Source organism: Rattus rattus, chromosome 15 (genome assembly GCF_011064425.1).
Source record: "Rattus rattus isolate New Zealand chromosome 15, Rrattus_CSIRO_v1, whole genome shotgun sequence".
Lineage (NCBI taxonomy): Eukaryota > Metazoa > Chordata > Mammalia > Rodentia > Muridae > Rattus > Rattus rattus.
This window is the reverse complement of record NC_046168.1, coordinates 51,759,900-51,775,131: the sequence shown is the minus strand read 5'-3', so window position 1 is coordinate 51,775,131 and position 15,232 is coordinate 51,759,900. Positions and strand designations below refer to the sequence as shown.

The window sequence follows — 15,232 nt, the reverse complement described above, 5'->3', positions numbered from 1 at the left end:
CATTATACAATTACACACCTTCAAATCCTTCGTCCCACCCAGATACACACGAGTGACAAACCTAAACCCTGAAACTCAGACAAAGGGAGTCAACTTTAACACATGGCCTCGATGTTCACGACAAACACTGTCAGCGTAGGCTGACAAACTATAAAAAGTACACATTCTGGTGGGAGCCACTGACAGTGGGGAGGCAGGCAGCACTGTGTGGGGTGTGCACAGCAGGCCAGAGTATAAGGAGGGAAGAGTGTATACGGGAAACCTCTGTAATTCTGCTGTGACCCTAAAGCTGTCCTAAAACACAAAGACTGTTTTAAAAACATAGGCTGTAGAGATTCTAAACTACCAACTGCACCAGATTTCTTCCTCTATCACCTTTGGCATTGCTTCTTTTGTTGTTTTCTGGTTTTGGGTTTTTTTTGAAACAGGTTATTTGATCTCACTGATTCAGAAATTGGCTGGCCATTTTGATTTTTAGTGGGTACTAGGGATCTGGGGATCTGAACTCTGGTCCTCACGCTTGCACAGGAGGGGCTGTGCTCATCGACCTTTGAATTTTAAACTGCTCAGATGACCAAGTTCTGCACCTGCTATTCAGGTGCCGCAGCCTGCTGGGCTGCAATGTGTCCCCCTTATTCAGGCAGCGACTGGAACGTACTCAGAGGTAATTTCCCATCTGGCTGCAGCCAGCACTAATTCCCCAGCCAGTGCTGCCACCAGGTGGCCACTGCACACAAAGCACATGGAAGGGATTGCCAGTGTAGCAGTTCATGTCCACCCAAGACAAGCACGAGTCACTCGGTCTTAAGGACTCACTGTGGCTGTTAAAGTGTTTGGCACAAACACACGCGAACCACAGAGCACCAAGGCCATCTTTAGTCAGCTAAAGGAGCCACCTTTGAAAACACCACATAAGTTTTCTTTCCATCTATCTATGGTCCCAGACACTGTTCCCTCTGCAGCTGTCAGTCTTAAGCCCGGGTTCCATTCTGCACCACCCCTCAGACTGTGCCAGACTGACCTGCGATGGTGTGGGCATACAGACGGCTGCCGAAAGTGAAAACATGCAGCTCATACAGCTTGGCGATTTTCTCCAGGAAGTCCTTGCAGTGAGGCCTCAGGCGGGTGTGCAGCATGGGCTCCCCTCGGCCCAGCTGGAAGTGGAAGATGCCCTGTGGACAAGAGTCGAGTGTGAGGAGAGGATGAGGGACAAGTGCCCAGCCAGCACCTGAGCTGTGGGCCCAGCAAGGGTTGGCAGATGCAGTCAGATGTGGAACCACAGGACACATTAGCTCCACATAGTGCATGAGTAAAGCACGGGAGGGTCCATGATGATGGATGCACTAACTACCTTGACTATGCCGACCAGCCTCGTAAGAACAGGCTGCAGTAGCTACCTCTCATAAGTACAACTGTCCATGACGCCACTTCCTATAAACTGCCCGGTAACCACCAATCACTATAACCCGTCACTACTCAGGACCAACCACCTCAATAACTGTCTGTGATAACCACAACCAAGATAACCCAATAATGGCTGTAGTGACATCTCAGGACAGTGGGTGGTGTCTTGGGATCAGTGCTGTTATCTTGGTGACATCACTGTTCTGAGCATCCCCATGGTGACTGCTGGGCTTCTAATGAGGGTAACAATCACTAATGGTGAGGCAGCTTCATTCAGTACACGAGTGCAGAAACAGTGCTCTAGGTCACCTTGCAGGCTGGTGACACCGGTTTTACTCCCATTATTAATTTTCAGCTAGAGATGCTTGTTTCTCATAGGAAACTAAGCTGTCATCCTTCTATTTCCCATTATTTTCTCAGCAAAAAATACTGATTTCTTTAACAATTAAAAAGATTAATGACTTAGGCCAGATGTTTATAAGCTCTAAAAACAAAACACCCAAAACCCAAAAAACCAACCAACCAACCCAACCAGCAGGATGCTGAACCTGAGCCATCCGAGTTAGACAGGAAACTCTAGGGTTGGCTTTCCTCTTCTCAACAGTGGAGTCCAACAGCCGTCATGTCCACTTCCACAATGGTTCAGGCATGGATGATGCTCAGAGCAAGAACTAAATACCCTTCCCTAGGTGTCCAGACACCAGGAACTCAACCCAGAGGCTGAGCCCCCAGGCCTGCAATTATGTTTCATGGCGGCCCAAGCCCAGGCCAAAGGTATCCTCAGACACTGACTAGAGGCTTCCTAGCAGCACTGATATTAGTAGAGGAAGGGTCCTACGTAAATCATCCCACACCAGTGCTTCTCAGCCTTCCTAACGCTAACGCTGTGACCCTTTAACACAGTCCCTCGTGGTGTGCTGACCCGACCATAGGTTATTCTTCTCGATACTCATCAGTTTGCTACTGTCATGAGTCATGATGTAAATCTGTGTTTCCTATCGTCTAGGTGGCCCCTGTGAGGAGGTTGAGAACCACTCACTGCCCTGTACTGATGGGGAGACACTAGCTCCCTGGATCCTTTACAAGTGACAACTGTTCCCAACTGTCTCACTGAACTAATTTAAAACGCGCAGCTCCAACAGAAACAAATAAGGCTCACACACTGAGTGCAGAACCTCTTCCACCTATGTGCCCTCCAAGGGGCTGTCTCTGGGCAGGCTGTGACTGAAAGAATAGAATGTTTGGAAGAGCTGACCCCAAATGGAGTGGACGGCTCTGTTGGACCCCACGACACAGAGACACCTAACATAAGTGTATCAGCTGTGCCGTGCATGGAGTCCCAGCTCTAGCCATGTTAGGGTGCTCTTCACAAGTCTACCAGCACAGGTCATCACCCATATCACCATCACAGCCACAGTGGCTCACTCAAAGCAAAGGCATTTGGCTCTGTGGTAAACCCTACCCTAGGCTGTGATCAGCTTCTAGCATCTTCCTGTCCCTACACCTGGGCACAGCAGGACACATGAGACCTGTAGTGGTACCCAAAGTCTGAAATAGTCTGTGGGTAATTTGCTCAACAGCTAGCATTTAAAAACATGGCAACGTGACAGCATCCAGGCCTTCCTTGTTAGTGGTCTCTGTCACCACAGGGTTTAGGCCACCTTCCTCTAATAGGCACTGAACGCTTTCTGCTCCTGAACCTCGACTCCCAGTGTGTGGTTCGTCTCCCATTCAGGCTTAACTTGCATGGGACTCTACACTTGGCCACGTCCATGTCACCCTGGAGAATTCAAGTCCTTCATGGTGACTCCCAGGTTCTCTTTAACACAGACCCAGATATCTTCTTGTTCCAGACATCTAACTACAAGGCACTACCTCTTCCCAGGACCATGTTCCCAGCAGCGTTCCTTGTGCTCCCGGTTGCTGTCTTTACAGGCCTCTGAACTCTTCTATCTAGTATGACCCTAGCAAGTGTGAACCTCACACAAAAGCTCAATGCCAACATAAGAGAGCACGTCTACCACCTGGACCAGCACAAACAGCTATGTGCGATCATGCCCACAGCAGCTGACTGACCTGTTCCCCACATCTAGGTGGTCACAGGAACCCACTTACCACACGATCGTGTACTTTGGAATGGAGTCATGGGGTCTAACACTGCTGTGAGAGCTACCAAGGGACAAGCTGGAGTCACTCACTTTGTTGGACATCTGGGGACAATGCTGCTCAGTCGTATGAATCAGGGTCTGGTCCAAGTCTACCATGAGAACCAGCTTTCTGTTTCGATGTAGTCGCTGCTGATCTTCTCTTCCTAGTTTTTCAGCTTGCTAAAGTCAAAAAGTAAAAGAGAAAAATGACAAAGTATGTAATTTGGATTCAGAATGAAATTCAACTTTATTAAGAAAAAAGAGCACAGACGAGTCCTAGCCACACCACTGCTTCCACGATAGGAGCCCATCACAGCATCTCTAAGGGAGGTCTGGCTCGTGCGGAGCTCAGGCCACCCTGCTGCCGGATTGGCAGTGCCAAGAAGGTGGCTGATATACAAAACTAAGAGCTGTGGGGCCTCAAAGCATCCATGGAGAGAGCAGAAGAAAGGACAATGGCGGCCAGTGGAGCCCCATCTTAGAAAGCCGTCCTGCAGATGGGGGCTGCCCATACACCTGCCTGCTAACCCACGCCATGTTCCCACAGAGCCCAGGAGTGCTATCTTCTCACCTCAGAGCTCACCATCAACTCCGGCACACTGTGCACCATGGAAACAGTCGCTGTAGAAAGTGGTACCTGCTGCTTTCCGTTTTTACTCTGCAACCTGTAAGTGTGGAGAGTGTTTGGTTAACTGTGTGTGGAAAGGCACATCTGTCTAACTGTAAATGGAGTGGTATGATTTCAGCAAGTGGTTACCAACGCTGCTCTCTTAGCACACAACTCTCTTGTGCAGACAGCTACGTGAATGCTGTCTTTTCTTTAAAAAAAAAAAAAAAAAGGAAGAAAGAAAATATGAGAATCTGGGCTCTAGGTCACACCTGCAGTCAGATATGGCAGTCAGTACAAGAGTCAATTCTCCATGCAAACCGACTGCAGTAAGGTGGGGACAGTTACAAGTAGAGTCAGTTCTCCATGTAAACCGACTGCAGTGAGGTGGGAACAGTTACAAGTAGAGTCAGTTCTCCATGTAAACCGACTGCAGTGAGGTGGGGACAGTTACAAGTAGAGTCAGTTCTCCATGTAAACCGACTGCAGTGAGGTGGGAACAGTTACAAGTAGAGTCAATTCTCCATGTAAACCGACTGCAGTGAGGTGGGGACAGTTACAAGTAGAGTCAGTTCTCCATGTAAACCGACTGCAGTGAGGTGGGAACAGTTACAAGTAGAGTCAATTCTCCATGTAAACCGACTGCAGTAAGGTGGGGACAGTTACAAGTAGCAGCAGCTACCCACCACCTACACTGAGGAAGGAACAGAGGTCTTTGAAGATCAGTGTCATCTACACAGAGCATTAGAAACAGGCTCACTGTCAACGCGGCAGGGGATTTGCTATCTTCACAGTGAAGACAGAAAGCACCATGTCCTCCAGAGATACTGGGGAAGAAACTCAGCCTAATCTAGGGTGTGAGGAAATGACAGCCCGAAAGCAAAGGGCTCTTTCCTTGGAAACTGCTCAATCCTGCCCAAGGCAAAGGCAGCAGGACCCTGGGTCATGCCTCAGAGTCCACAGCTCAACCACCGAGAGCCAGACACAGCCTCATCCCAGGTACTCACTGGGTCAGGTCCTGGCCACACTCAGCACACAGGCCCTTCATGACAACAGGGTGGCTACATCCTTCCAACCGCACCAGAAGTGCCCTGCAAAAACAAAAGCAAACATTAAAATCTCTCCATGGGCCACATGGTATGAGAAAGGGCACCCAAACGGGAACAGAGTCCCAAACGAGCCTTCAGGCTGGCTCTATCTGACTCTCAAATCACTCTGGCCGGGACAGCCATGCACTGCATAGGATAATGAAAGAAGTGCAGATGTCTGCACAGATGTCTCCACGAGTATGTGCACACGATTCGCACACTTCTGATAAGAACACACCAAAGCCAAAGTTCCCCCACAAGTACTGTAAGCACATGCTGGTGTAACTCCAATACACTTCTGTCCCCTCCCACAGATGCTTCCCAGTCTAGACTGGCTCATATTCATCCATGTTTTTCTGACAGAACTACCATAATTTCCCTAGTTGTTTGTTTTACCCTTTAAAACAATACTTGACCATGTAGCCCACGTTGACCTTGAACCCTCTGCCCTCAGCCTCTCAAGTACTGGGTTCACAGGTGTGTGCCACCATGCCCACTTTCTAGTTTTTAAATCAGCAGAAACTATTTTTCTTGTTATGGCCACAAAACTCAATGCCTTAAGGATTTATTATATATCAATCAAGATCATAAAATAGAGGCTGTCGCCTGCCCCCAGCAGAAGCTCCCTCCCAGAGGCCTCTCCTATCATTCTGTAATCCAGAGCACTCGCTCTCCCAGGGACCTGGCTAGAGGAGACTTCCATTGCTCCCCTCATGCACTTGGAAAGAGAAGAAGGGAAGCAGGAAGAAGATTGGACCAAAGCACAGCCTGGCAGGCACAACAGAGGGCACTTCCCTGGTATGTCACAGAACTAGAAGGCGGAGACCTAGGACTCATGCACACAGCCTGTGTCCAGCATCAGCTGACAGGGTCTTGAGTTCAGGGTGCTCTGGCTTGTACCCGCCTCCTCCCTTGTTGTTGTGCATGAGGTTTCAAAGAGGGACTCACCTGACCTGAGCATATGCCCAAGGGTCTACACTGCAATCCAGTAAAGCCAGGAGAGACTTGTACTAATGCTGTGAGATACCACAGCCAAGAAAAAGCACCACAAAAGGACATTTAAAGGCTCACACCTTAGACAAAACCTGACTTAGAACAGGTAACAACTAAACATAAAAGCAGTGCTAGGTACCTACAGGACCTCTGAGTTTTTAGTCAGGGAGGCTCCATGACAGTCCTAACAAAAAGATACCACTGAGCATGAAGAGATCTCATACCTCAACAGTAAAAATGGATGAGGTCTTGATTGTTGTAGCTCTAAAATAAGTCTAAACCAGTTAATACAAGCTCAAAGCTATTCTTTTTTCCAAGTGGCTGTTCTAGGTTTCCTGTATTTTTGTACAAACATCAGGACCAGACTGACATTTTGCACAAGCACAGCTGCTAAGCTCTGCTGGAGTAGCAAGTCAGCATCTTCCACACACCCAGTGGCCACACCGACCACAAGGCTGACAAGGAAGCATGTGCTGTGCAACCTCCTCCCCACCCACCAGCAGTGGTCACCCAAGTCCTACCTTACTGAGGTTAAGTCAGACACACCACAAGCTCCTTTAAGTACCCCGCCCAGCAGCCTGTGTGGACTCAGCCGGGCTTTCTACTTCCTGTCCCAGTCTAGAAACCTTGTGCCATTTTACAAGGTAGCACTGAGCTGCCATCAAGGACCTGGGTAAGATTATGAAGGAAGTGTGCTGTAAGGGCAGAGCTAGTAACAAAACCAACTGTCTCGGGGGGTTACCTGCCCAGTTGGGTCTTCCCTGGAGCGTGGGCCTAATATCAGTTTTGCCATAGGCAAAAATTCCTCTGAGAGTAGCCTCAGCTTCATAAACAGGAAAGCACGACCATGATCCAAGCAGTGGGCTACACAGCCTTGCTCTCAAAGCCTTGATGAAAAGGAAAGCTCAGTCAAACTCCCATGAATTAAATGACAACATGAAGCACCGGAAGCAAGAATTCCTCCAGCACAGATGGTGAATTCTCGGCAGTACAGAGGCTGTGAGAGGGAGTGAGGACAGCCATGCAGTAGTCTGACCTCTGCACTTTGGACACTATGAACTCAATTATGTTTTTGTACTAGATTCAATTCTACAAGCAGATTTTGCCCTGGAACATGTGACTATGCTTACAGACACTCTAGATGTCGCTCAGTCATCCCACAGTGAAGGAGAGGTGCAGCACAGTCACCCGACCCAGAGTGTCCCTGTGCTGAGACTGGAAACCGAGGCAGAGACAGGAGAGCAAGGGCACAGCCGAGCGTTCACTACTGGGCTCACCTAGTTTACGATGCTCTCAGCTCTAGAGACGCCATCCCTGATGAACAGCTGCCAGCCGATACGCTCATCTACATGGAGGGCTATCTGTGACCGCTTACATCACCAGAATGACCTGGGACCATACACAGGTGACACTTATCTTTGCATCCCTCATAGCATGCCCTGGATTTAAAAATCTCAGTGGGCAAAGGGCAGAGCTCATTGGTAGAGCACTTGGCTGCCATATACACCAGCCTGCGTTCCATCTCCAGAACTGCAAAAAACCCAACCCTAAACCTCATCTGTGGAGTTCTGACATTGACTTTCCTTTTTCTAAAGAGGTAATACGCAAATTATATTCATTAAAAATATTAAAAGTTCCCAAATTCAAATTTGATCTCCCCAACTCCAAGTGACTTTAAGAACTCTTGTTCTTTGCCATCTGATGTCTTGAGGATTTATGAGAAAAAGCCATACTTAGACACTAAGACGTAGGCAGGAAGTGCCTCCTCCCCTCTGAACTCATGGCTGACGGCACCTCAGAGAGTAGGAAAATGCGAGGCACAAAGCACGAAGTTATGATCCAGCAAGGTGACCACTAATCTAAAGTCCACTCTGAGGCATATCTGGAGCCCTACCATAGGACAAAAAGATTGCTCATGCCACAGGTGCCAGTTTAAGAAAAAAAGTGACCCCTCAACAGAGCAGGAGACCCCGGTTCTTTGCAAGCCGCTGAGGTCTGGACAATGTCAGCTAAAGCTAAGCAAATCCCACATGGCGTCTCCTGCCACACTCTTGTTGCCTGTGTCCACTTGATGAACCCCAACCCTTTCTGTTTCTGGAACCTGGAAGACGCAGGTGTTTGGGGCTGGGCCTGTGGTCCATAAACACATGGCCAGGTAAAACATACCATGATGAGAGCACACCTGCACGCACTTCCAAGAACCTCAGCACTGCAGCAAAGGCTTAAATGCGTGCGGCTGGGTAAGGCCGAGCTGCTCCTTAAGCCCCAAAGCTGCGGGGTGCACCTACAGCCTGACGGCAGGCACAAGACCCTATCCCCACCTCACAAGCACACACACTTGCACACAGTGCATAAGTGGATGAAATTCACATCATTCACACTTTCATGTGCCACAGGAAAACTGAGACTTTTACAAAACTACTATGAAACAAAATATTTAATAAAATTAAAAATAAGTCAAGTTTTTAAAGTTAAATCGATTAAGATCTTGGTTTTTAAACTTTAAGATGTATATCTTTATTTTCTAAACATTTTGAAATTTATTTGTTCTATTTTCTCTTCCCCAATATCAAATGTTTTTCTCCTGAGACAATACACATTTTCACTTCTTATATGTTGAAATAACATCAATTTATGGGTGACTTAAGAAATACAAATGAAATTAACTTATCCATTCCTCCACATCAATATGAGTATTTCTTTTGATCTTTTTTAAAAAAGGATTTACGGGATGTGTTTGGGCATTTTGCTTGCATGTATGTCTGTGTACCACATATTCCTGCTGCTGGCAGAGGCCAGAGAGGGTGCTGGGTCCCCTGGCACTGGAGTTACAGATGCCTGTGAGCCACCCCGAAGAGCAGCCAGCGCTCTCGACCTCTGAACCCTCTCTGCAGCCCCCTCATTTAATCTCTTTGAAGATGAAATAAAGGAAACATGAAGGGAAAGAAACGTTTTATAACCACATACCCTTCTTATGGCTTAAATGCTGTTCCTAAGCAGACACAGGTCAAAGCCCTACCTCAGAGGCTTTTTAAAAGCTACTTAAGTCTACACACGTACAATAAATAAATAAATAAATATAAATAAATAAAGAAAATAAATAGATTTTCCTAAATCTAGCTTTAGGGAAAAACCCCTCAACACACAGAACTCAGGAACCAAAAAGGCCTGATGAGTTCTTCCAAACTAGGAGCACAGCACAGTATGGCCCAACGCCATCTAAGACAGATCACCTGACTCCGCCGCTTACAATTCTCTTAAGCTTCAGGAAAGACCGTCTTCTAACCAAGTAATCATTTAGATAGGGCAGATAGATGCCAACAATGAGTGCTTGGCCAAAGAACATTCATTCACAAAAATTCTGGGCACCGGAGTGTAAAGAAATCTAATTCCTAAAGCCAAACTGTGGACAACAGCTTCTGTGGCACCTGTGATGGGCGTCTGTGACTCTGAGCCTCCCTCCCCATCTAACTTCCAACCCTCCCCTTCCAACACTGAAAGGGGAGGAAGGCACAGGAGCCACTGAGTTAGTTTGTTACAGACTTTCTAAGATGGTTTCGTCCTCTAGGCCCTGCTTTTTAGCAGGGAGCTCCTGCCACAGCTGGCTAAGCAAATGCTCTTCTCCCAGTGAGCCACAGGGGCTGAATGTCCTCCACACACAGGTCTGCCTCTACTGACTCATGGTGTTTGTCTTATAGATTACATACTTAAAAATTACTTCTTTAACATTTTTTAAGATTATAATATATTGTTTCTCCCTTCCAAACCTTCCTGGTTACCCTTCCTTCTCAAAAACTGTTGCTACACACATACATATATTTGCCTAATTATGTAAGTACAACCGGGTCAATCTGTATGATGTTACTCACATGTATGTCTCCAGGGTTCACCATTGGGTACTGGATAATCAAATGGTGAGCTCTCCCCCGTGGAAGACTATTTCTGCCACTGTCCACATTCTTAAGTTGCCTGTAGTTTTTTTAAGGACTCCCTTATCTAGTACTGTTATTTTATAAGTGTGTTGCAGTTTTCCTCTATCCCAGCTAGTGCCCAAATAATTGAATCTGGACTATTATATTTATTTAACAAGCTTTAAGGGCACAATGACCGAGCAGTATTACTCTGTATTAATCCTCCAAACTAATCTGGCAACCTCTCAGTGATATCTGCATTTTAGTACTGATCTGGCTCTCTGGGCTCCAGACGTTTTCTCACGGTGTCTCCTGGATTCTCTCTTCCAGTGGCTAATCCTCACTTCCTCCTCCGTCCCTGTCCCTCCCCCCCCCTCTGGCAGACAGGAAGTCCAGTCCTATTCTCTCCTCTGCTCAGTCACTGCTGATCAGCTACTGTATTGACCGATTATGGGATAACTGAGGAGCAATGTTTATATGACATTGAGACAGGAGAGTAAGGACTATAACCAGATGCAGGGCATAGAAACCAGCATCTGAATACAAGGCTAAGCTTTACTCAGGGTACAAGAACACTCACTCATGCTCCTATGCTTACTGTTGTCCTTGCTCCACTCAAACTTAGGCGTCAAGGTCTTAGGACAACCTTGCAGCAAACTCCTGCTCTTACTCCACCCTACTCCCCCTTCCACAATGGCCCTGAACCTTAGTACTGTACTGTAAATGTATCCATTTGGACTGTGCTCCACAACTCTGCACTTTGACTGGTTGCAGCTTTCTGTAATGGTCTCTACTGCAAAGTGAAGTCTCCTTGATGTGGGGTGAGCTTCTCTACTGGTTCTTATTACCTCCTTCCACCCTACTCTCCCAGTAATTACATGTTCAACCCGCTCTGGGAACTGAAATCCATGCAGATGATCAGGGTCATATGACAAACCAATTCATGGGTTTGTTTCTAACAGATGGTGAATGACCAGTGTTTTTAACCTCAGGAACTGTAAACTGAACACTACAAAAAGGCCAAGCCACCAACACACACTATCACCCTCCCTATAAACTGGTAAGGAGTATCACTCTCCTGGTTTGCTACTGAGCTCTAGCTTTATGATAGGCTTAAAGAGCACACTAGGTGGCACTGGCAACACCTTATACTCCACAGCCTACCACGCAGCGCGCCACACGTGTGCACCTTCTGCTCCCCACAGAGTTCCTTCTCTCATCCAAGAGGATGAAGTGCAGTGGAAACAGCCTTGCACAGCTCAAAATCACTTTATTCCAGCTTCAACCTCACACAGATCTTTGGGAACAAACACAGATGAGGCAAGACTGGATGGTGCTAATGACCAAGACAACAGTGACAACTACAACCACAGGGTCTCATTTTTGTTAGCACACAAGCCACCAACTCTGCTCAGCTTCATGGTCTCAGCAAAACAAGTTAGCGTCAAGCAACCTGTCAATGCGGTCTGCTGTCTACCACCAAGTGTGCACTCTGGGCTCAGCTGTGCCACAGCACCCAGGCCTGGAAGATCACCCTTCAAAATATGGTGCAGCCAACACTGGGAGGGATCAGGAGGAATGACAAAGGGAAGGGAAACCAAAGATTTACAAGTGGCCTGATCAGCCTCAGAAGAGATATCACTGAAGACCAAGTAGTGTGGCACACATATGAAGACTCTGGTCCACTTGGCCCCAGAAGCAAGCTTTAGGTTTTGGCAGACCGGCTCAGCTAGCACTGTTTAGACAGTCATATAAGACTGTCACTCTAACACGGGCTTCTCAGCAGTGTGGTGGGCCTGCTGCTGCTCATACAGCCACAGAATCCACTGCTCCTGTGTGTGTGTGTGTGTGTGTGTCCTCCTGCAAATGTCTCCTCTGCCCACGGGCAAGCTGAAGGTGGGCAAGACCCTCCTCAAAACAGTTCTGAATCCACCAATCATAAGTCTATATAAAGTGCATGTTGTGGGTGGAGGTTAAGAACCACCATACAATAATCACTCTACAAACTTTAATGCAAATGTCAGTAAGTGTTGGCTCTCCCATGTGATGTTAAGAATAGGAATCTGCAATCCAGCACTGAGAAAGACAGAAGTGGTGCTGCTAGACGAACAGAACTTAGATCATGAGCAAACTTCAGGACTGCTCAGATGAGTTCGTTATAAAGTAGTCTTGAGTGTGCTTCTGAGACATGCTCAGAAAGAAGCAAACTTCTAGGGCTCTCAGGCTTGGCTGCTCCTTCCTGACACCCTCCCTTCCTGCCCCCACCTGGGGTGAAGAAGTTCTGTGATGGAACAGATGCTGGATGAGGCTGCACCAAAGCCAGACACAGAAATCTAAAAACGGAAGGCTTTGGCTCGGCGTCCGCGGTGTGTGTGAGCCAGACAGGTCTTTGCTGACCAAGGTCTACCAGTCATGGCAAGTCCAATTCAACACCAGATCCAATGGTGTCTACTACTCTCTGTTTTCTCAAATAGAGACATGCGGATGCCTTTTAGAAAGACTTCCTAATATTCAAATCCCTCATTCGAAATGCTGGAGACCAGGAGTGCTGCTGTTTCGGGACCATTTGGAGTTTGGCGTGTTTGCACAGGACTCACATGCCAAGCACTGGAAAACACAAGAGCATCCATGCCCTAGTTTTAGACCTTGGAATGTTTTAGATTTTGAATGTAAGATCAAGGACACTTGGCCTGTATAACGAAGTTGTGGGGGAAAGGCCTACTTAGGTGTAACTGTGTGCTACAGAAAGCCTGTAGGGACCATGGATGGTGAACTCTGTTGACCGACTGCTGCCTGCCCTGCACAGACCTGCTCAGTGGGATGCTGCTCTCAGGCTGTGCCTTGTGAAGACAATCTGTGCTTGGTGGTCTTGTACAAAGTGACTCAATCCAGTGATTTCTTTTTAAACTTTGTTCCGCAAAAGTATGACAGGCATTTTGGGGGAGGCCTAATTGGTGTCCAGAAGAGCCAGTGGCTGGGGAAGAAAGTACCTGAGCCCTGGGTCCACGCCCAGACACCTAAGAACGCCCTTGACATTTATTACAGAGAAGCTATCAGGACTGACACAGGGAATACAAATGGAGCTTTAAGTCCAGGCCTTGGAACTTGCTTCTTCCTGTCACCCTCGTACCTGCAGGCATACAGGAACAGTACGGGAAGCACACATGTCATCTCACTACACTCCTCCCCAGAATGCTGACAAGAAGCCATCCACAAATGCGGATAACAGGAAAAGGGAAGGAAGCATTTTAAATAAAGTGATGCTGCTAGTGACTGTCCCAGAAGCAGGAACTCACTTGACACCACTGGACTGGTAGCCACTGTGAGTCGCCCAGGATCCCAAGAATCACTTCCAGAGGAAGCCAGACAGACAGGTCTCTCAGAGTCAGTCCCAAAGAAGCAAGTTTTCCTGGTGGTTGTGCAATCCAGCAAACCAGTGGGCAGGGGTAGGGATAGGGTCCACAAACCAAGAACCCAGGCAGTATCTCCAAGAAGCACTAGGGGGAGTTGACCAGGAAGACAGCCAGGCGGGGTTCTCGGTCTATGACAAGATCAGTGGAAAATAGAAATTTCCCTTGTGGAGAATGCTAGACAGGAAATACTCAATAAAGAAAAGACTTGACCAGTCCAAGAAGTGAGCAGTGGGCATCAGAAAAGGAGCAGAAAGAATGTTTTCAAAGAGAAGTTCTCAGCCCAACCCACAGTAGGCAGGAGCATTCACTTCTCCCAGTAGTTTTTGTTCTTAGCAATCAAAACAATCACAGCCACGTGACCCACATGCCCACGTGTTAATTTAGGTTCAAAACACAACCCTGGCAAAACTCAAACACAAAACTGGACAGTGGCAGATCGAACCAAACCAAGATCCTACAGAGTCAGGACACAAGTTTGACAGCTAAAGAGTCCTCACAGGACTTCGAGGACCAAGTACATCACCCGATACAGTCTGGGTTCTGCCCTCTCCGTGGCTATGTTGCAGAACCACCGGGTTTTTACAACGGCGTTTCACAAAGTTTTATAAGCGTTTGTAGAAGAAACACACACGCCCGACAGCTTCTATTTCTGTAACAAGCCTGGAACCTGCCTGAGTAGTCCCGCGGCCACAGCCACCCAAGTTGCCTTCACTTTACAAAGGTGGAGTCCACCAATTATAGAAGAGGGACGAAAGCAAAAGATATCCCAAAGGGAGTAACCTTGGGTCACCGAGAAGTTTTCAAACTCAAAATATCTCAGGGCTGGCAAAATCACTAATGGTGACAATTCTTTCTATGGTCTCACCCCGCAGCCCCTTAGCGTGGCTTTCACGCCCAGACTGTGACTGTAGCCAGAAATCCACCCCACACCCCCGACATCTTGAGAGCCCGGGTGTCCCTTTTCTCTGTACACTCACCCAGGGGCCACCACCTGGCCTGGCTGCGCACACAGTTCACGGACCACGCCGGCGCGCTCCGACCTGAGCCTGCGCTCTGTCCGCGAGGCGCGCACGCAGCCCCCAGAGGCCGCGCGAGCCGGGGCTGGCCCTGCGGGCTGCGCGGAGACTGCGGCTTCATACACTGCCAGCACCGAGCCAATGCGCACGGTCGCGCCCGCCGTCACCTTCCACTCCAGCAGACGCAGCGGCGCGGGGCCCGGGCAGCGCACCTCTGCCCCGGCCACCGCCGGAGTGCACTCGGTGGGAACGCCGGCCAAGGGCGGCGCTTCCATCGTGACCCAGCGAGCGGCACGGACGGTCACAACAGAGGTGAGAAACGAAAACACCAGGCGCTCAGGGCGCGGCGCCCACCGCGGGCGGCGGCGACACTGCTGTTCCCGCTCCGACACCGGCTTCACCCGCCGCTCGCTGCGCACCCACTTCCGGGGGGCGTGCTGCGTCATGGAGGGCGGGACAAGCGACGTGCATCCGCGTGACTGCGTGCGCTCAAGACACCGGTAAACACTCGGCCCTCGCTGAGCCAAGAGGCGCTGGTCCACACCTACGGGGCGCCGGTCCGTGGTATGGAGACTACAGCCATGTCACGCGGATCGCTGTCACAAGACTTTTGTCACACACTGCTAGTCCTGACGCATCAAGACTACCAGTTC

The 15,232-nt window shown here is 48.6% G+C and overlaps 1 protein-coding gene across 1 annotated transcript in view; it reads right to left on the bottom strand.

Moving 5' to 3' along the window:
* The window catches only part of Ctdp1 (CTD phosphatase subunit 1), a 41,535-nt gene extending 26,509 nt beyond the window's left edge, over positions 1-15,026 (bottom strand). The window contains exons 1-5 of the mRNA XM_032885393.1: positions 14,541-15,026; positions 5,166-5,249; positions 4,123-4,216; positions 3,603-3,731; positions 1,022-1,172 (exon numbers count right to left, since the gene is read on the bottom strand). Of these exons, the coding sequence (XP_032741284.1) occupies positions 1,022-1,172; positions 3,603-3,731; positions 4,123-4,216; positions 5,166-5,249; positions 14,541-15,025 (943 nt within the window). The 5' untranslated portion in view covers position 15,026. The remainder of the gene's footprint in view (positions 1-1,021; positions 1,173-3,602; positions 3,732-4,122; positions 4,217-5,165; positions 5,250-14,540) is intronic.
* Positions 15,027-15,232: the final 206 nt, after the last annotated feature.